The sequence below is a fragment of the Vipera ursinii genome, assembly GCF_947247035.1.
Source record: "Vipera ursinii genome assembly, chromosome: 2".
In the NCBI taxonomy this organism is placed as follows: domain Eukaryota; kingdom Metazoa; phylum Chordata; class Lepidosauria; order Squamata; family Viperidae; genus Vipera; species Vipera ursinii.
In genome coordinates, this window is record NC_139513.1 from 87,800,461 (window position 1) to 87,823,451 (window position 22,991).

Sequence of the window (22,991 nt, forward strand, 5' to 3'; positions counted from 1 at the left end):
CCTCTTGTTTCATTGCAAAATAATAACAGAACCGCTGGTTACCTAAGCTCTTCTGGAAAGCTCACCAAAAATGATAATAGAAATTTAATATAATACCCAATTATTGGGGTTCATCTTTCCTATAAATTAATGTGAATGAAGTTTTACACAGACAGTGAATTCCAGGATCTGAATTGTAAATACCCAACTAAGTAAACAACAAGACATTTGTCATTATGATAGGAGGAGAACCCTGCACTCAATTTTTCTTTCTAACTGTGTCGGAATGCAGTGAGGCATTTGGATGGCTATGTCTGGAAGGTATATATTTTTTTGAAATGTAAGGGATAATAGGATTAAAGAAACAAGACAAAGGATGTTTGTAAAATGGTCCTGTTTGTTAACTTGGTTTTGGCATTGTTTAAACATATTTCCTTGTAAAACTTATTATGCGAATTGATGCAAAGGATGTCAGTTTACAAATAACACCAATCAAAAGGGAATGGAAAATACGACTATAATAGGCTTAATGCATTCTCATTAGCCATCCTGAAACAAATATGGGCAGTTACATTTTAAAGGGAATGAAGTTTCCAAAGCTGAATGTCAACTACAAGTAAAATGTCCGTTCATGCGTAAAAAGATTTTATTGGATTAGTAATACGCATTTTGTGCATTTAGTGATCAAAACAAATTGTTTTACTAGGATGTACTTTATGTTTTATTTATCATTTTCTAATCTCAGCAGTTACAGGTATAATTCATAGCAGCTTTAATTGGACTTTTCTACTGACAAAGTATTTGTCTTGTGTTTAGTAGAGAAAAATACAAAAACTAAAATCACTTTAATGTTTTGCCAACACATATCTTTTAGGTTGGTTTCCACTGTATAACTATTTCAAGTGATTCAACTCCATATTTCTACTTAAGATGTGCTTCAAGTTAGACATAATTTCTGGGAATTACATTAACAAATCCATGTAGTTATTTAGGCAATCTTTTCAGAAGTGATTTGCCATTCCCTTCTTCCTCAGGCTGACAAAAAAGCTTGGTTCAAAAATAATCCAGCTGGTCTTTGTGTCTAAGGCAGAACTAGAACTCAGATTTGTCTACTCTTGCACTAGTGGACTAAAGAGGCTTTTTACTGAATTAAAGTCAGTAAAATTATAAAAGAGCCTTGGTGGAGCAGTGGGCTAATGTCTCCTTAAGTAACACCAGCTGCCTGCAATTAGTGCAGGTTCGCATCCCACCAGGCTCAAGGTTGACTCAGCCTTCCATCCTTCCGAGGTAGGTAAAATGAGGACCCAGATTGTTGGGGGCAATTAAGCTGACTTTGTAAAAATGTTGCTGGGGGGGGGGGGCGAAAGCCCTAATAAGCAGGCATATACATAGAATGAAGGCTATTGCTAAGCATATTGATTTGTGCTTCTTAGATTGCAAGCCGCCCTGAGTCTTCGGAGAAGGGCAGGATATAAATGGGATTAAAAACAACAACACACAAAATGGCACAAACAATCAGATACCGAGTCTCCGATTACCAATTATGATAGAAGTGATCTACTCATCTGAACAAGCCTTAAATATTAAGATTGTTCAAATTAAAAAAAACCCAGGATCTTAAATATTTTCTATCTACTTGGGGAATTATGAGGATAAAAAGATAATTTTAAGTTTCATGCTCTAATGAAGTTATTTTATTACTAATTATTTTGGGAGACCTTGGGAACTTTTGGGCTGCCTTGGGACCAGAATGATTTCTGTTATCCTCCTTAAAAGTTAAAAGTTTGTGATGCCTTCAGTGCTAAAATGCTTCACTGAAACATTTTATTCTACGTGGGAACTATGTCTGCTAAGGACAGGAAGCTATTGAGAGCCAAGATTCCAGGGACTGTCATATGTTCGAGGCCAACAGTGGAGTAGTTAAGGTAATGGACTGGCACTGGGTAAATTCAGCTTCTAGCCCATCTTCAGCCATGGGCACTCACTGGATGCCTTTAAATCAAAGTCATTCATTCTGAGTCCAACCTAATTCACAGGATTGCAGCCATGAGGAAAAAAGGAAGAAAGTGCAATCTATCCTGTGCTGAAGTTCTTTTATGAAGGATCAAATAGAAATAAAATAACATGTATCTATGTATGATTAAATTAAGAGGCAGTTGTGGTGAGTTAACTGGGAATGCAGCAAGGGAGTTCCAGCCATCAAATTAAAATGCTGAGATGGTGGCGGTGAAAAGGAATAATATTAGCAATATAGTCTTTCAAGGCATTTATTGGAAAATCTCAAGCCATATTTATATTTTGCAAACTTCTGATATTTCTCCCAATTTTTTTTAATCCCATTAAAAAAGCAATTTATGCCCTTCTCCGAAGACTCAGGGCGGCTTACAATCTAAAGCACAAATCAATGTGCTTAGCAATAGCCTTCATTCTATGTATATGCCTGCTTATTAGGGCTTTCGCCCCCCCCAAGCGGCATTATTACAAAGTCAGCTTATTACCCCCAACAATCTGGGTCCTCATTTTACCTACCTCGGAAGGATGGAAGGCTGAGTCAACCTTGAGCCTGGTGGGACTCGAACCTGCACTAATTGCAGGCAGCTGGTGTTACTTAAGGAGGCATTAGCCCACTGCTCCACCAAGGCTCTTAAATTGCAGATATAATTGCAGATAGAGACCCAGTATGGTGTAGTGGTTAAGGCATCAGGGTAAATAGCAGGAAACCGTGAGTTCCAGTCCTGCCTTAGGGACAAAGCCAGCTGGGTGACTTTGGGCCGGTCAGTTTCTCGCAGACCTAGGAAGCAGTTAGAAGAATCCTCCATGGAAAATTCTGTGAGAGAGATGAGTTACTTGATGAGAAGTTTGATTTGCAAAATGTTCATCTAATTTCAGTCCAGAAAGCTGTCATGTTATCAATATACTCCAAACAAATCACTACAGTGGTAATTATTACTCATGGCATTTTTTGGGTTTTATACTGCTCTATTTCAATACACGGAAAATGTTGTTTCAGTGCCACAACGAAAATCAATCTTGTCCAGTTTGGCTTTCTCCAAAGAGTCAAGTTGACTGGAGATGCTGGGAATGACAGTTCAATTTACCCAGAGAATTCTGTATTGGAAAAATCTAAATAGGACAGTAGAAAGGAACTCTGGCAGAGAATCCTCAGATCCTCGGAGTTGGGGGACACTGTATCGTGTCCGTCAAATGATCTGAGGCTTTCCTGTCAAGTCTAATTCTGTATGCTACATATCCATCTAGTAACATTAACTGAAGGATATTGCTGCTATTGCACATACAGTACATGTACACACTTAAGATCTTATTTTGGGACTTTTTTTAAAAAAAATCCAACATGTAAAGTATAATATGCAATTTGTATTTGAGATATTCTTTTACCTTTCTTTGGTTATGAGGTTTAAACAAACAGAATAAACAATTGCAGAGTCCTGGGTGCCCTCTCTGAGCTTGGCTGTTTGCTTGCAGATATTTCATTACCCAATTAGATAGAATCTTCAATGTGAGTGAATGTGGAGTTTTCTCCCTACTTATATGCGGTAGCCAGCCCTGTCGATTTCTAATCAAGAAATTACCAAGGATAAAATCCCCACCAAAGCTTGCTTGCTTGCAGCATATACGGTATGTGTAAATGATTCTGTTTTAATGGAAAGATTATTACTTTCAAATCTAAGTTAACCATAATAATCTGTGTCTGTGGGAAAGTTTGATTTAACAGGAGAAACAGCTGTTGCAGAAGTACTAATAAAATCACAAATTAGAAGAACGGTTGAGATCAATGCAATCTTAACACTTGCTTTCGTGTCTAAAAAAAAAGCTTTTCTTTAAAAAAAAGTTTCTTTTTTCCCTCCTCTGACTACATACAGCCATTTCCTGTGACCTTTCCTATTTATTTTGGATCCTGGAGGGAATGGGTTTTTGTAAAAATGAGACTTGCAAAGTGTCATGTACATTGCATGTGGACTCCATGTTCATACAAGTATTTGGTGCAGAGCGCTGCTTTCTATAAAAAGACAAGTTGTTCATTACATATGAATTAACTCATTGTGTTAAGGGATGGAATAAAAATAAATAATAAAAACATTTTTATTTGTGCTCTGACTTTTCATCTCACTGTACTTGGAACACATCAACCACAGCTTTGCTGTTCAACTTGGCCCAATTACTGCAGCCATGCACACCTGAAATGTTCACTACTAGGGCTTGTCCTGTATATATTTATTCCCGCACATTATTATCTTCCTCTTGCTTCCTATCTCAGACCTTTTTTTTTTTTTAAAAAAAAGCTTGTTTGTACTTGTTTTCGGAGATCTTCTTCCCTTTTTGCTTTTTTTAGCTCCTGTGCTGATAATGTAATGCCAGTTCTGTCCCCTTCTCCTCAGTTTCGCACAGCTACATGACAAGTTACACCATTTATTTTTTTTTATTTCAGATGTCTGTAGCTAATAAAAAAGCAATTTATAAGAATTCATAGTATTTATAGCATGGCACTTTGAAAAGCAAAATTTTAAGAAAACTCTTTGTAGGCATCAGCCCTACCAGCACTATATACAACAAGAGAAGGGGTGTGTGTGTGTGTCTGCACTAATATCAACTATCCTTTCAAAAACACAGTGTTACCATATTTCCTGGTCCTATTTATAAACTCATCTCTACACTGAGAATTAATCACCAAATAAGAAAAGCAGCAGAGAATAGCTTTACAGTATTTAGAAGAGACTTCATTCCAAAGATAACCACATCAGTGGTTCTCAACCTTTTCACCACAGACTCCCTTTAAATACCTTTTGTGGCCATGAGCCATGGCCACGGACCGCCAAGACTTAACTCAAGATTTAAATCATAACATTTCTTCAAGCCTTCACAGACCCCCTGTGACTACATTGCGGTCTCCCCCAGGGGTCTGCAAACCACAGGCTGAGAATCACTATATTATATTATAATAAATTGTATCATATTGTGTTGTATTCTTATTGTATTGTATCATGTTTTATCACACTGTATCATATCTCAGTAGGGAGGTGCACAGTGCTTTGAATTTGAAGCTGAAAAGGTAGTTTGGGAGAGGTGTGGGCATGCATGCCAAAGCTATTAGTGTTGCATCTTTTCTTGGGCTTAGAATATGCTGTAATTGTGTGAACCAAAGAAAGGCTGGAGAAATCTAGGAACTCTGAAGCAGATTATCAGATTCAGGATTGTAGACATTGGTAAAATGTGTGGTCAGGAATTTGCATTAGGCTTTGTTTTCTGCTTCTGCCTTACACCAGGTATAAGCTATGGTACTGTGGGGTTACTTTCGGTTATACTTCATCCTGTATTCAAATATTACAATTTTAAAAATTACATTTTATTATTTTTCTAATGTTTTCCTTTGTTTTTAATCTCCGGTAAGATTGATTTTTCAAGGAGGTGGGGATTGGGGCAAGAAGGGCTGAATTCTTTTAGTTGCCATACTTACATATTACATACCCAAGAAGTGGCAGTATAGAAATTATTTCAATTTTTGCATTTTGATTTTTAATCACCAAAAAGGCACAGAATATGGCATTTCTATCTCTTACACATAGCAGAGTTAGGGGATAGCTGACAAATGAAGTGTTCTATGGAAGACAAGTGTTGGAAAAAGGAACAACCAAGTTGCTACCTAAAGCAGGAAGTAGATCCAAGGATATGAAGAATGAAAGACTGGAGGTACCAAACCATCTTATGGCAGAGGTGATACGGTACCTCCAGTCCTTCATCCTATGGCTGCAGTCTTGCTATAGTTATATCTTATCATACAATGCAATACAATACAAGAACCAGAGGATGTAATGGACATAAATTTTGTCTTCTAATCAAACCAGTGAACATGCATTATTAGGCTGCACTAATAATTAACCTTTTTATCACACTTGAAAATAAAAGCAAAAATGTACATTTAACCACAGGGGAAAAAAATGAAATAGGGATAATTTTGTTTTGCATGCTTCTGAACCATTTATGGTTGCTTTGCACAGAATAATTAAGGTCACTTTCCTCCAAGCTAGAGAGAAAAGCCAATGTTCTTATCATTTCCTCACTAGATGGTAATGACAAATTCAGCATTAATGTAGCAAACAAAAATACAAAGCCCACGGATTATGATTATGATTATTATTATTATTATTATTATTACAAAATGGAATAATTTACAAACAAAAGGTAATATATGTCTATCCACTGCAGGTTTAAGTAACTTTAAGAGAAAGCTGATTAAACTAATCTCCCCCAAATCTGATAATCTACAGACGAATTGGGACCTTTGCATTGGAATTTGGGGAGCTGTAATCTTTTGTACCTTTGGATGGTGCCAGAAAGTGGAAAGCAGGATTATACAAACAAGAGTTATCAATCTCAGTAATTCTACTCACCCTTTCAAGATCCTGTCTTAGGTGTGTGAAGAGCTTCAAGCGACGGTACAATACATCCTGCTCTTGCTGAGCCAAATTATCCACTTCGTCTGTCTTGGGCATCAGCAGTGGCTTGTTATAATTGGCTTTTCTCTTCATCTTCCAGTACTGATAGACAAAATCAACTAGCCACTCAGTCAAATCAAGGTTCTCAGCCACTTCAGAAGGTTTCACAAGATCATAGAAGTCCTCTTCCAACTGCTGGAGCTTCTGTTTTCTCAGTGTTACCTTTTCCATGTCTAGTTTGCCTTGATCTGCATCCATCCGTGCCTCATCTGGTGGCTTGGTGGCACCACTGCTGTGCTCAAGACAGAATGACTTGAACTTTACCTCATCATTTTCCGCTAATAGTGTCCGCATGTCCAAATTGTGCTCAAAGGCACATGTTACATGGAAGGCTGTGATGCAGGAAGGCATGGAACACTAGGATGGGAAAGGAAAGAGAACAAACGCTTGAATAGCTGCTTGGAACACTGTACAACAAATATTGTCAACTAGTAATGTTTTTGCAAGAAGATCTCAATATGAACCCGAGAGAGGATTACCAACAGAAACAGGAGGAGTAGGGGGAAGAGGAATGGAAAGTACTGTTTTCTCATTACCTTTCACACTGGCATTTTCTTGAGGTGATGAAGAAATACCCCACACGCATTTGCACAAACCTTTTAAGCACTGAGAAATATCCTGTTTATATGCTGCATTGCTGCTCTCATTATGTTTACATCACAGAACTATTTCTCTTGGGATCTATTTGATTTGCTGAGACGTAATTCAATTATTCAATATAGACAAACTTCTATCCTGTTAAACTGATCCACTGTATGTATTTCATTATGACCAGATAAAGTGTTCTGATTCTTTGATAGTCTTTTGTGATAATATACAAGCCATGATATTATGAAATATAATGTAAGATTCATTCAGGAAAAGGAGGATAACCAATATGTAAGGGGTAAGATGGAACAAATATCCCAATACACTGCTCCAGCTTTTAAAATGTGTACTGTGCTGCTAAGGAGATGCATATTTATTCCCCACTAAGAAGCCAATTTTCCCAAGTATCTATAATTAATTTTCTACAGTCTATCACAGAGGTCCCCAACCTTTTGGGTACGAGGGAGCAGTTCTGTGGAGAAAGGTTTTTCCGCAGACTGGAGAGTGAGTGGTTTTGTGTGCTGCCTGCATCCCATGGATGGGGCTTTGCTGGCATGCCACGGACCGGTACTGGTCTACAAACCAGGACATTCTTCCAAAGAAACAAGTTTAGCAAATAACGATAAAGCAATTTTACTTCCCTCCTCACTGTCACCTAGCTGTCTGTAAAGCAGATTTTCAGAGGCTACAGATTAGTTTAATTTCATTTATAGAACTTCAGCTAAATATCCCATATACAGGACAAGATGTCAGTCAGGGCACAATACATGTTTAGGCTAGGTGAAACAGGGTCACTTTATTGGGGTCATAACATAGCAAAAGCAAGGGGCTCCACCTGGATGCCTCCTATTAAAGAATCAAGGTGGAAACTGGATTGGCTTCTTGTGCAGTCTTTCCATGCAACCTACAGATACTGGTTCGTTTTGTGCAACTATACGGAAGGGACTGAATATAAATTAATTTATTTATCTGTATGGAGCAACATGATTTACCCTTATTCAAAAGATTCAAAAAGGGAAATGAAATAAACAAATCTCAGAAAAAATGTACTACTTATAACAGCTATGTGGCAGAATGTTTGTGGGGGAAAGGCCTGAGAAAAAAGAAGAGTTGAAAACATCAAAAGAAAAAACTTTAAATGTGTCACATAGATAAAGACACAATTTCAGCACTGAAAGTAAACTTTTGTTATGAGAAATGATGCAAGTTGGTGTCTGAGCAAAGTCATAGGGCACAAGAACATTAGTACATGATTGATTAATCTCTTCATGCTGACTGTTGTATTGAGGCAATCTGGACAGAGCGTCAGCTAAAAAGTTTCTCCTTCTCGGTATGTACTTCACGGTGAAGTTAAACTGGTTAAAATACTGCGCCCACCGTACTTGTTTCGGGGAAAGCTTGCAAGGAGATTTTAGTGCCTCTACGTTTTCATGACCAGTCCTTACTTCAAAAGGCACCTTGCTCCCTTCTAGGTAGTGTGGCCAGTTTAACAGAGCCCAACATATTGCGAAGGCTTCCTTCTCCCAAACTGCCCACCTTCTTTCATAGTTGGTGAACTTTTTTGAGGTGTAGGCACAGGGCTGCAGGACCCCCTCATGGTTCTTTTGCAATAATACAGCTCTGATGGCTATGTCACTGGCATCGGCTTGAATAACAAAGGGCTTCACTGGACAGGGGTGCTTTAGGACCGGCTCGACCGCAAATAGTCTTTTCAGATTCTCAAAAGCAGTTTGACAGTTCATAGTCCATGTTAGCGGCTGGCCTGGTCGCGGGTTTCCCCCATCCTTGCCGGTCTTTAACAAATCCGTGAGAGGTAAAGCAATTTCGGTAAATGAAGGGATGAATTGACAGTAAAAGTTAGCAAACTCCAGAAAGCTTTGAAGTTGTTTGCGAGTCTTTGGGGGTTGCCATTTGATTGCAGCTTTCACTTTTCCAGGATCCATTTCAATACCCTCACTGGAAATTCTGTAGCCTAAATAATCCAGTCGGGTCTGATGGAATTTACACTTTGACAATTTAACATGTAGTTTGACATTTAACAGTTTCTTTAACACATCTCGCACTAGTTTCACATAGTCAGCCATATTCTTGCTGTATATTAGGAAGTAATCAAAAGATACCAAAACTGCCATGTACAAATGATTGTGTAGCACCTGGCTGATCAGCTGTATGAAGACAGCTGGAGCCCCCTGTAGTCCAAATGGCATAACTTTGAACTGGTAGCTGCCCATAGGACAGTTAAAAGCGGTCTTCCATTCATCTCCTTTTCTTATTCGTACTCGGTAGTATTCTTCTCTTAGGTCTAATTTAGTGAAGATGCATTCCTTTGCTAGATGGGTAAGTAGGTCCTTCAGGAGGGGGAGAGGGTACTTGTTTTCTATGCTCACAGCATTTAACCCCTTATAATCCACGCAGAGACAAAGCGACCTGTCTTTTTTCTCCTTAAATAACACCGGACCCCCCACCTGGGACTTAGCCGATAAAATGAAGCCTCTCACTAGGTTTTTGTTCACATATTTTGTTCACATATTGCTATAGTTCATCCATTTTGAGGGGGGGGGGTCATACCATACATTCTCGGCCTTGGGAGTTTGGCCCCTACTAATAGCTCAATGGCGCAGTCATCTGGCTGATGGGGTGGCAAGATGTCGCATTCTTTCTCACTAAACACCACTGCTAAGTCCGGTACTCGCTGGGAATGAGTGGTTCGCCCAGCCAGGGAAGGACAACTATCTTTGCTGATTCAGTAAATGGCTTAGGCCCTCCAGTAATGTCAGCAGATTCAAGAGGAGGCTTGGACCTTATGGGCAATCTCACAGTCCTCATCTCCTTTTCCCACCAGATAAAAGGTTTCCACTTGTCTAACCAGGTTAGACCTAAAATCACAGCCTCAGTCATCTTTGGGGCCACCACGAAACGTATGAACTCCCAATGTTCACCTATTTCTAAGTGTATAGGTTCCGTCAGATGGGTGACTAGTCCCTCCCATTAAAGAGCCATCTGTCTGTTTGAACTTCATGGGCCTGGAGAGCAATCTTGCTTGTATACCCATCTTAAGGGCAATTGGCAAACTGATAATGCACCAGGAACAGAGTCCACTAGCACTTTCAGATCCATTTGTACCTGTCTTAGGGACTATGAGCTTAGTAGCGAGAGAAAATGGTGGAAGAGGGCGACTCACCATCGAGTCATTCTCCCTTCATCGTCGCTGTCATAAGAGGGCAAAGTGGTGGTAGGTCTGGCTTGGGCTCTCCTGTGTGGGTGACATGACCTGGGTAACGGGGTCTTGCATGATCCTGCTTGATTTCTCTTTTGCCGGCTGTTCAGCTGGTTTCTTCTTCACTGGTGGCCCCAATCTACCTCCCTGTTGGGGGTAAGGGATTGGACAATTTGCCACTTGGTGCCCGTTGTCCACACCTATGGATTGGTCCTTGAACCTGGTCCTCAATCTAAGAAGGAGGAGATGGAGATTTCTCAGTTGAACAGATTGTTTACCACTTGGATGTTTCCCCTTCCAGATTAGCCGTGACGTCAACCATAGCAGCTGGATCTGGGTAGAAATTGGCATTGTGATTCATGTGGCAATGTACTTGATTGAGGAAGAAAATCAGCTTCTCTGGATCACTATCAAAAGTCGCTTTAAGGGGTGGTGCTATTATGGGCTACTGCCCCCCCGTTGCTGCACTCCTGATGGCTGTTGGCCTCCCTGCAGTGGCTGCTGCACTCTCAATGGCTGTTGACCTCCCAACGGTGGCTGTGGCATTACCAATTGCTGCAGGCCCCCCAGCAGTTGATGTGCATTCAGAGGTTGCTACCACCCCCATTACTGCTGCACTCCCAAGGGTTGCTGACCTCTCAGCAACGGCATCTGTAATTGCTGCAGGCCCATCGGCTGCTGTGCATTCACGGGCTGTGGCCCCCATGGCAGCTGCCTGCATTCCTAATTATTGTTGACCTCCCGGCAGCGGCATCCCCAATTGCTGCAGGCCCACCAGTGGCTGTGGCGCCTCAACCTGTTGCTGCCTGTCCAACAGGTCGCACAGCTGTTGAATCAAATTTTGTTGGATGTCCACATTTGGATCTTCTCTCTGCATAGGCCTCGGGCGGCGCTGACAGTGATGTTCAGGACTGTGTGACCAATAGTAACGATGGTCAGGGCTCTCACGATACTGATGACGATCCAGGCTTCAACTGTACCGGTGGTGGCTCAGGCTTCAGTAGTGAGAGCATCTGTCTGGGCTGTCATCATAGTCCTTCCGTCTGGAACTATCACGGTGGCAGCGCCTGTCAGGAGATCGCAATGATCAATGCCGACCAGGGCTTCTCTGGTAGCTGGGGCTCTTGTGTTTTTGGCAAGGTTGCCTCAAGATGCTTGGAGTCTCCACTGGGCAGGATCCACTCCAATGACCAGATCAGCTCTTGCGTCTTTGGTCTTGCCCCCAGCTGTAAGGCTTCTAAAGTTTCTTTCTCCACCGGTGTGATGGCTTGTGCTCCCTCCTCTGAGATAGCAGCCACGGCCAGGGTGCTGGTTAGAGGTGCTTCTTCCTTCTCCATTCTAAGATCTTTCCTGAGTCTTTGACAGCCTATCCCTTGATTTAGGGAAGGTGACTGGAGCTCAGAACCCCAAGGTGATCAAGGTAGAAAGTAATTTTGGGTTAATGTCAAGGTTTCGATAGATGAAACCCATCAAAAGAACTTCAAGGCAAGAATTCTTCCTCAAAGAACATTTTATTCAGGAAACAAAGTATTGGCACTACATAGTTGAACCCAAAACTAGATTCCCTTCCCCTAGATACAAAGTAACAGAATGCAAGTCCCAGCCCCACAAAGCAGTCATAAATCACATTCTCCAATTAGCCAGTAGCACAGACTCTCTTTCCAGCTCCTCAGCCCACCAAAACATTATCAATTTGTGTCCTTGAGTTTTCCCACGGAGCTGCATTGTTATTATGGCTAGCTGAGCTCAAGCATTCACCCCATCCCCCCTTCAACTTCTAATTTCTAAACAGAAGAAAAAGTAAGTAAAAAGCAAAGTAAAAATGGCTGCATTTCCACCAATTGTCAGAGCAGAAACATCCAATGTTACAGCACTGACACCTTTTTATTGGGATTTTGATGAACAAAAGAACAATTCAACAGTGTGTACTTCTTAAGTACTAATATACTTGGCAGCTGGGAAGATTGTTCTGTCATACACCTAGTCCTCAACATATGATTGCAATGCAGCTAGCAGTAAACCTGGTCGGTCACATGACAATTTTTTTTGTGGTGATCATTAAGTGAGTCATTAAGTGAAGCAATGGTTTGCTATGGGTAGGGCTTTGTCAAAACATAAGTTTTGGCAAAATTGTCGTAAAACACAGCCACGTAACTTGTGGGACACTACAGATGTCCATAAATGTTGCCAAACACCCCAAATTATGTTGATCACAGAGAGGGTCCAACTGTTGGAATTTGAAATCTGGGTCATAAGGCCTCTTCGGTTTTAACTTTGAACAGTCACTAAGCGACTAGTTGTAAGTCAAGAATTACCTATAGTTATTTGCCACTATTCTTTTTAATCTTTAAACCTTAGTATCTTGATTTTTGATTGGCAGACAGGGTATATATAATTTTATGAAAAAAGTGTATGAAATTTTTTTCTTTCAGGAACTTGTAATATATCTGGAAGCACTTTTACTCATTTCTTCTATCCGATATGAGAGATACGCACCACATACATACATGTCTTTAATTATTATTAATTTAAAAATGGAAAAAATGACGCATTTCTTCTGGGCCACTATCTTTAAAACTAAATGTATTAATGGTTATTGCACTGAGAAAAGAGAATTTAAAAAGCATATATATTATTGAATCTTAAAGTGTTTTTATGAAAGTCTTCTCCTAGATCCTCCTTCCCCAGGTGAGAAAACCTAAAGCACCAGTTCCTCTGAACATAACAGGTGTATACTGTAATACTATTGCCTCTTCCAAGCCTCCCATTCTCCATCAACTGTTTTTCAATGGATCAGAGTGTCATATAATTATTCAACCCGTAACCCATATGAAATCAGTCTACTCTAGCTGTTAATGCCAGTTAAATTGCAGTAAGCATGTTTTTGAAGGGTTTATTACTCTAGGCAGCACCCTGAATGGCTTACATAACCAGGATCTTATAATTACCAAAATGCTAGCTCTGGCTTTGAGTGACTACATTAACACCCAGGATACTGAAAAGTTAAGTATGAGAGCTGATATTTCAGGGAAAAGGAAGAGCAATTCTATGGATAGTTTAATATATCCATTCTTGTGGTTTCATTTTTGCTTCAATGAACCTCCAAGGCATTTTTCTGCTCTGCTGAACTCCAAAAATCACCCTAGGAGAATATAAGTCTGGTATGAAGGATTTTATTTCCCATCTTTTTCTTCATAACTTTTTCTATACAAAGTAGACCATTGCCTTTGCTTTATGTACTTGGAATCTGCCAGGATTAAACAGGCCTTGAATAACTGTCCTAATTAAATATTTCAAATTGCTTTTTAGAGCCAAAGTATGAGGAATCCACAGCATGGGAAGCTCAGGTAAAGATTAAAAACAGTGATTTTTCTAAAAAAAGATTCATAAAGCAAAGTTGGTTGGTTATAATGTGGTTGGTTGTGGGCATACCTAATGTGACTCAGAGAATCAAAAATATGTTGAAAAGATGCAGTACCATTATTTTTCTAATTCTTATTGCATTTTGAGGTTGCAGGCAGTTGCCAACTATAAACAGCTCCAAATTTTTTGGCCAGTAGCCAAAAGCTGTAATTTTATTGCACACGTAGCCAGATAGCCACCAATGGAGGCAATTGTGTTAACATCCAGGGGTATTTTAAAATGTGTGATTGGAAAGATACTTTGTGCTGCTATGTGCACAAGTAAAAGGCACAGTGATGAGATGAAAGCTGAGCAAGAAACATTTTGTCTCTACTACTTTTCAACTTACTGCAATAAATGAATCAGTCCCATCCCCCTCCTTGCCTTTGTTACTTGCGTCACAAACAGTATTAATATCATTCTTAAATTGTTTATGGCTTTTGCTGGAACAACAGCCTACACAATGCCCTTTTACACAGGAAAGATGATCCATGCAACTTAGAGATAAAATAAATAGAATGCCACCCATCCAGGGTTTCATTTGACAGATGGCAAGTGGTGCTTATCAGGGATTCTGCCCAAAATGCACACAGGAAATAATTAGTAAGCCGAGCTAATGGGTCAACAACAAAGAATACCTGTTCCACCTTTGCTATCAAAGAATGCTAAGAGAGAGTGAAGACATTATTGATGCAATATTTTTGACCTAGACTAGTAGAATGAAACTGTACAGCGGGGAAAGGGAGAATATACTGAAAGATAAAATGAACTAAGTTACATGATAATATGTGCACACACAGTAACGAGAATAAGATAAACCACAGGGTTGGATAAGCCTGTGTTAAAATATTCTTATTTGAATGCTATAGTCAAAGAGGTCAGCAATGACTGTCTGATAATCTATATATGTTTGTTCATACATGCAATTCAGGATAACAAGTCCTCTAGTACTGAAGCTGTTTTGGCTAATTTTATGCTTACAGTACTTTGTTTTCTTAGTTTCAACAGTTTCATGTAGACTTCCGGTGGCGGCGCGGCGCCGGAGACAGCCTTTTCGGGCTGCCGGCAGCTCAGCTGTGTAATTTTCACCCGAAACAGCGCCGATCAGCTGTTCGGGTGAATTTGAAGCCCCCTCCTCGGGAGAAGAGGAGGGGGTGAGGCCCCAGGTAGGGGTCGAGTTCTCCGGGGCCGCCTGAGCTTAAAGCTTGGGCGGCTGAAGGATCGAACTCCCCCGTAGCCTGGGTTGCTTCCAGCTGGTCAGCGTCTCTGCTCCGGATTTCTTGGAGCAGAGCCAGGCGTTTGCGACCACCCCTGCCTGAAGGAAAGACTCTGGAATAAAAGGAGCAGGCAGAGCGGTACAAGAGGAAAAGGTGAAGAGGATTATTATATTTTACTCTCGAGCTTAATGGACTTTTTAAACTTAAAGTGAAAGTGCGTCACAAGTGAAAGTAAAAGATGGCGGCTAAACCTCCTTCAAAAACTCTTTGGAGTGCTGGAACTTCTCCGGTGCAACAGACATCGTTGCAAGCCTTGCTTCCTCCTGCTGCATTGACATCGAATGATTTACAAGATGCCCTTGAAAAGCATGCCCAGGTAATTTTAGAAACATTGAGTGATAAACTTGCAAAAATGGAGGAGAGAATAGAAGAGAGGATGGAAGAGAAATTTAGTGCGATGAGGGTAGACATTTTGTCTACAGTGGAAAGTGTGGCTGAATGTGTACAAGGTTTGGAAGAAAAAGTGGAAGATTTGACTCAAAAAAATGCTGTATTAGAAGTAAAGGTATTGGAGAATGAAGACAAAGCGGACAGAGAGTTAAGCCTTGTTCAGTTTCACCAGATGCAGTATGCTATCAGAATTAGGGGCTTAAAAGAAAATATTAAAGAAGATTTAAAGCAGCTGATTTCTGAAGCCCTGGAAGCAGTATTGGGTCAGCCAGCATCTGAAATAAAGGGATGTATGGATAAAGTTTTTCGTGTAAATTCATGGATTGCCAGACAGAGGAAGCTACCTAGAGATGTGGTGGTTTACTTTACAAAGAGAGAAATCAGAGATGAAGTTATCCAAGCTGCCTATGATACTAAAGTAGTGGTTGCTGACCAAGAAGTTTTGGTTTTAAAGGAAATTCCTCCAAAGATTTTAAGGAGAAGAAAGGACTTTGCATTTCTGGTGCAGGAACTTAAACAACGTGACATAAGGTTCAGATGGGAGATTCCAGTTGGGCTGGTGGCGATGCATGAAGGTAAAAGATACCGTCTGGTTACTGTGGCACAGGCGCGTGAATTCTACAATAATGTTTTAAAAGCAACCCCACTATCACTTCTGGAAGCTGCAAAGGGATTTGGAGAAGGAAAACCTCAAGAGGCCGAAGATGGACAGACAGAGGAGAATGGTGCTGGAGGGGATCAAACTATAACTTCGTTGGCTGATGCTGGAGAGCAGAGGGTGACGCGTGCTGCTTTAAAAAGAGCAAAACAAATAAAAGAACAAGACCAGCAGAAGTTTATGGAATTTTCAAAGCGCACTTACAGCGAGGCAGTGGGAGGAGCGCGGCCCAAAGGAGGCAGGGCCATTGATGAGGTGCTCCAAAAGCTTTGGGGCGACAAGAATGGCGACTAAATTTTTGACTTGGAATGTTAATGGATTAAATTCGCCTCAGAAGAGAAAGAAAGTTTTTTTATATTTAAAACAATTTAAGGCTGATGTTATATGCTTGCAAGAAACGCATATTAGGGCTATGGACCAAAAGTTTTTACTGAATTCAAGACTGGGTACGCAATTTGTTGCCTCTGCAATGAATAAGAAAAATGGAGTGGTTGTTTATATTAAAAGTGCTATAACAGCGGACTTAATTGAAGCAGATAAGCATGGAAGATACGTAATGATAGACTTGTTGCTAGAAGGCAAAAAAACGCTTTTAGTTGGACTGTATGCTCCTAATCAACAACAACAGGCTGACTTTTTTAGCTTACTTCACACAAAGCTTACTCAGTTGGATTACAAATCGTTTATTTTTATGGGGGATTGGAATGGCGTTTTGGACGTACAGATGGATAAGGCTGGTTTTTTTAAGCGTATTCCGTGTCATGCCAGACTGCCTAAGTCTTTTTTTGAAATGAAGGATGATTTGGAATTGCGAGACATTTGGCGTGACACACACCCGCATGAAAAGGATTATACTTTTTTTTCTGATAGACATCAATCTTTTTCTAGTATTGACTTTATTTTGCTGACTAATGATTTCTTTTCTAGGATTAAGAAGGTAAAGATTTGTGCAAGAGCTATTTCTGACCATAGCCCAGTATGGTTAGAGATTAATAAGGATAACAGAGATAGGCGCTCGTGGCGCGTAAATGAGAATTTGTTTAGAAACCAGGAAAATGTGGAAGAGTGTAAACAGCGAATGAAGGATTTTTTTGAAATTAATATGAATAAGGATACTTCTATGGATATGGTCTGGGATGCTAGCAAGGCCTATATGAGAGGAGTGTTGATATATATGAACAACAAACATAGACGTACTTTGGAAGCTAGAAGGAAAGAATTGGAGAATGAAATTAAGGAAAAAGAGAATGCTTTGACTTTGAATCCATTGGATGTGAAGACTAAGGAGGCTATTAAGCTATTAAGAGGACAATTTGATAAATTAATGGCTGATCAAGTGGCAACCAATTTGAGGTTTGCCAGGCATAATACTTTTTGCAATGCTAATAAGCCAGGTAGATGGCTAGCTTATAGACTAAGGAAAAAGCAGAGGGCTTCTAACATAGACAAAATTGAACACAAGGGAAAAATGGTGTTTCAACAGGATTTTATTAAGGAAGCCTTTGTGGATTTTTATTCTAAATTATATGCTAAGGAGAAGATTAATGAAAAAGACATTGATGAATATTTGGAGAATGCTAGCATCCCGGTGCTTACACAAGTACAAAAAGAGGAGATTAATCAACTGATTACAGAAGAAGAAATATTTACAGTAATTAAGGAGTTGAAGGTTGACAAAGCGCCAGGTACAGATGGTTTGACTGCGGCCTACTACAAAAATTTACAATTAGAGATGGTTAAACCGTTAAAGGAATTGTTCCAGACAATCCAGAGAGGGGGAAAGGTGCCCCCATCTTGGAGAACTGCCTTTATCTCTCTGATTCCGAAGGAAGACCAAGATGCTACTCAAGTAAAAAACTATAGACCGATATCACTATTAAATACAGACTATAAGATATTTGCTAAGGTGTTGGCTAATAGATTGATGAGGGTTCTGCAACGGGTGATTCATGGGGATCAAACTGGGTTTATTAGTGGTAGGCAAATGAAAAATAATGTGAGGCATATAGTAGATGTGTTGGAATTTTTGGAAAGGAACAACCAGATCCCTGCGGCGCTAATTTTTTTAGACGCTGAAAAAGCTTTTGATCAATTGAATTGGCAATTTTTGATGAAAGTTTTAGACAAAATGAATTTTGGGGATAAATTTTTGCAACCAATTAGGGCATTATATCAAAAACAAACAGCCCGAATAATAGTTAACAATAGCCTGACAGAAGTATGTAATATTGAGAAGGGCACAAGGCAAGGGTGTCCGTTATCGCCCTTGTTATTTGTGTTAACATTGGAGATATTATTGGTAAAAATACGAAATTCGGAAAGAATTAAGGGTATACAGATTAGAGATCAGGATTATAGATTGAGAGCGTTCGCAGACGATCTGGTTGTTACAGTGACCCAGCCGGGGAGCTCTGTCATGGACTTGATGGAGATAATAATGCAATATGGGAAGGTTTCTGGATTTAAAGTTAATGTACAGAAAACTAAAATTTTGGCTAAAAACATGACAGCATCGCAAAAGGCCCTTTTAGAAGAGTTAACTGGATTTGAGATTGTCAAAAGGGTTAAATATTTGGGGGTGTTTCTGTCGCCCTCTAATACAAAATTATATAAAAATAACTATGAAAAATTATGGGGAAAAATCCAAAAAGAAATGGAGAGTTGGGAAAAACTGCAATTGTCTTTGTTGGGGCGAATCGCAGCAGTAAAAATGAATGTCCTGCCTAAATTTTTATTTTTATTTCAAATGATACCGGTTCTTAAGAAAGATTCTAATTTGGAGGAATGGCAGAGAGGTATCAACAAATTTGTTTGGGCAGGGAAAAGGCCACGAGTTAAACTTAAGATTATGCAGGATACTCGTGAAAGAGGTGGTCTTAAAATGCCTAATCTTAAATTATATTATGAAGCTGCTGCATTAGCAGGTATAAGTGATTGGATTAATTTGACACAAGAGAGATTATTAAATCTTGAGGGCCACGATTTGCTGTTTGGCTGGCATGCATATTTGTTGTATGATAAGAAGGTAGATAATATGTTTAGAGTGCATATTTTAAGACAGGCATTGCTGAGAGTTTGGAAGAAGTACAGACATAAGTTAGATTGTAAGATACCATTGTGGGCAATTCCAAAACACGCAATAGAAAATATACATGCTGGTTTCAAACATGATGTGACTACGTACAAGGAGATTCTAAGCTTGGAAAGAAATGCTTGGTGTTTGAAGCCATATAGTCTCTTGCGAGACGAGAAGATTGTTCAAAATTGGTTTCAATATACTCAGCTACGGGCCAGGTGGAAAGAAGATCAGAAAAATGGTTTTACAATGACTGATGAAAATCTGATAAAGCAAATTAGAAATCAGGGACCAGCACATATTAAACTGATATATCTTGCATTGATAGAGATTGATTCAGAAACAGAACTTGTTAAGGATTGTATGATAAAATGGGCCCAAAACATCCAGGAAGTTATCACAATGGACACGTGGGAAAAGATTTGGGTGAGGAATGTAAAATTTACACAAGCTCAAAATTTAAGAGAGAACTTTTATAAAATGTTTTATAGATGGCATCTAGATCCTAAAAAGCTTGCAAGTATGTATCCGAATTATCAGCCAAAATGCTGGAGATGTGGTGATGAAGATGCAACATATTTTCATGTATGGTGGACTTGTAAAAAGATCAAGGTTTTTTGGATAAAAATTTGGTGGAATATGCAGAAGATTTTTAAGCAAAGGATAAAGTTTTCTCCGCAACTTTTCTTGTTGGGAATAATCACGGATGTTACGGTTGTGGACACTAAGTTGATGTTAAATTTAATTACGGCAGCAAGACTTTTGATAGGTCAGTATTGGAAGAAAGAGGAACTGCCGACCATAGAAGAATGGACTTTAAAGGTCTCCGACCTGGCAGAGATGGCGAAGATTTCGGCTTATTTGAAAGATCACTCGCAAGAACGTTATATTATGGAATGGAGAAAATGGATTGAGTATATCCAGAACAAGTATAGGGTTAAGAAGTTTCATGTAGCATTTGAATAAGTCTTCTTTCTTTTTTTCTTTTTCTCTTTTAGTTTCTCTATATATATTTAATATTACTAAGGTTTGTCTTATCCTATATAAGCTAGAGAGTGATGGATTTTAGAGTTTATGGTTGTTAGTATATGGTTGTTTATGATTGTTTTTTTATATATACCTTGTATTTAGCTCTGGGAAGTCAGGGGGGGGAGGGGGGGAGGGGGGAGAGGTAGGGGGGGAGGGAGAAGGGAGGGGGGACTGTTAAAGATAAACTGTATGTTAAAACTTTTAAATAAAAAAAACAGTTTCATGTAATATGTTTAATCAATATTTAAATTGCAGCCAATGCATAGCCTTCAGTTTCAATGTTTTCTATGGGTATGCATGCGTGTGCAAAAAGATTCCACTGAAAGATTCCATAACCAACCTAGCTGCAACTCTATGAATTGCTTACAAGTAATTCCAAATAGACTGTTGTACAATCATCCAACGTACAAATAACAGAAACAGAACTTCTTAACTGTTTGCGTTGGATGGCTAGAAACTGCTGGGAAAAGGCAGTCCCCTAAGATACTCAGGCCCTAAGCCACAAAGGTCTTTGTAGGCAATGACCAGCACATTGAACTGCACTTAGAAATCTATAGATAACCTATACCAGGGGTAGGCCAGCATGGCTGGCTCAGGAATTCTGGGTATTGAAGTCCACGAGTCATAAAAGAGCCAAGGTTGCCTACCCCTGACCTATAGAATTCCCACAGCAGCAGTGTAACATCGAGACCCTCCACTGAGTATGCATGTTGCTTTCTGAAGTACTTGGGAGTTTCCAGTTGGCCTCATGTACAATGTGTTACAGTAATTTAGGAATGATAAGGACATCAGTGACCTCTTTCACTATGTTCTGTTCCTAATTCTGTTCCACATAAGGCCACGACTCATTCATCAGGAGTATAGCTGTGCAACACACCTCCTGGTGATGGTTTCCACTTGCTTTTTGAGCATGAGCCATGAGCCAAGGAGGACATCCTGCTCATTCTGTGGAAACACAACTCTATCAAGAGTCAGCTATGGCAAAATCAGACAATCAGACAGCTTCCAAATCAATAGCACTCCATCTCATTTGGGTTGAATCAAAGCTTTGTTGTCCCTGTCTTCAAAAAGGAAATTTCAGGGAATTGCAAACCTGGTAAAGATTAATGCTGATTTATGTATAGCTAAAGATCTGAAGAGCACATAGTATCTTGGAAAGGAAAGAAAGTGCCTTTCATCTCTTTTCCCTACAATCTTTCTTAAGGTTTCATAAAATAAAGAAAAATAAAGTCTCCTCTTCTTTCTCTGCTGGTAATGGATATATCTACACACTTTTCCCCAACAGGATTTATTATTGAACAATGCAGCATCTTCCAGTTTCAACATCATTTTATACACAGGGAGAGGGAAGTAAGGGAGGAGTAAGCAAGAAGCAAGTAATTTCCAGGCTATCCATCAATCTCACTCCAGACAGAACTGAGATTAACAGTAGAATCTTATGTTCTAGGAACTCCAGCAAAAGGCCTTAGGATATGAAGTGAGTCCCCTATGCAGAAATATCATCACAGCAGAGTATTACGTGATGTTAATGCAATACTAGCCACTGGTAATGGATACCTCTGCCATCAACAGGAGATTAGCAAGATCCTAATTTATCTCAGATCATATTCAAGTCCCTACAAGCCATATAACTTTATCTGGCAAGTTATGAATTATTTATACGTCACCTTTATTATTTTTAGAAATAACTCAAGATGGCAAACATATCCAACACACCTTCCACCTCCTCTGTCCCAAAGGTGTTTTTCAAAAGGTAACAGGATTTTGATTTCTTTTCCTTGAAAACAGTTTCTATCCAGAACTGAAGAAGCTTCTTGAATGAGAAGTGAAACATTTTCAAGGAAAAAAACACAAGAAAATTCAGTTGCCTTTTGAAAAATGTAATTGGGACAACCATTATTTGGATGATTGAGAATCTCCATAGATCAGGGGTGTCAAACTGCTGGCCCATGGGCTGGTTTCATCATACCGAAGCCGCACCCACCCCATTGTTGGCAACGCAGAGTTGCGATACATCGCGACATGTCATGTGACATGGCGAGTTTAACGACCATGCCATAAGACCAGAGGTGTCAAATTGCCGGCCCGCAAGCCGGATGCGTCATGTGGAAGCCGCACCCACCCCATTGCCGGCAATGGCAAAACTGTCCTGATACGTTGCGCGATGTCATGTGACATTGCAAGTTTGACAAGTCTGCCATAGGCTTTCTCCTCCCATTTTCCCCACAACATACCTGTGAGGTGGGTTGGGCTGAGAGAGGGTAACTGGCCTAAAGTCATTCAGCTAGCTTTCATGGCTAAGGTGGGACTTGAACTCACAGTGTCCTGGTTTCTAACCTGGTGCCATTAGGCAAAACTGGTTCATATGCAAGTTATGAGTTATTCTGAACTCAAAGAACCAACTTGCATTTCTCCCAATTTCTCCTAAGAACTTTGAATACAGTGAAGATCTGCAGACAATTATGAATCATTACATGATGTTAGGTGATTCTAGCTGCCCTTCTTTAAGGTTGGTGGTAATTTATAGCTTTGCAAGATGTTTGACAGTTCCATGTCACTAATGCCTTGAAGCACTGAAATGATGCTTCCTGTTTCGCTTTCAGAGCTTTCATGCAGCATATTATTTCCTTAATATTAATGGACAGTCAGTGGGGATGCACAAATTAGTATCTTTTCATATTATAAGTCTTAACTATCATTTACTTCAAAAGTACTTTGTCTATATATTGGTCAAATGCTAGCTGGAGTCTTTTTTCTGACTTTCAGCCATAATATATTTGTGTTTTTATTAGCATAACCTCTCTCCAATGTTTGTTTAAATATAATTAGCCAGTCTCTTTTGGACAGTTGTTCTTTTAACCAT

The 22,991-nt window shown here is 39.7% G+C and overlaps 1 protein-coding gene across 3 annotated transcripts in view; it reads right to left on the reverse strand.

Annotated features, from left to right (window-relative positions):
- JADE2 (jade family PHD finger 2) overlaps positions 1-22,991 on the reverse strand; it is a 202,517-nt gene that overhangs the window by 31,025 nt on the left and 148,501 nt on the right. For all 3 annotated transcript variants that reach the window (XM_083352702.1, XM_083352701.1, XM_083352700.1), the window contains exon 9: positions 6,387-6,848. In XM_083352702.1, the coding sequence (XP_083208828.1) occupies positions 6,387-6,848 (462 nt within the window). The remainder of the gene's footprint in view (positions 1-6,386; positions 6,849-22,991) is intronic.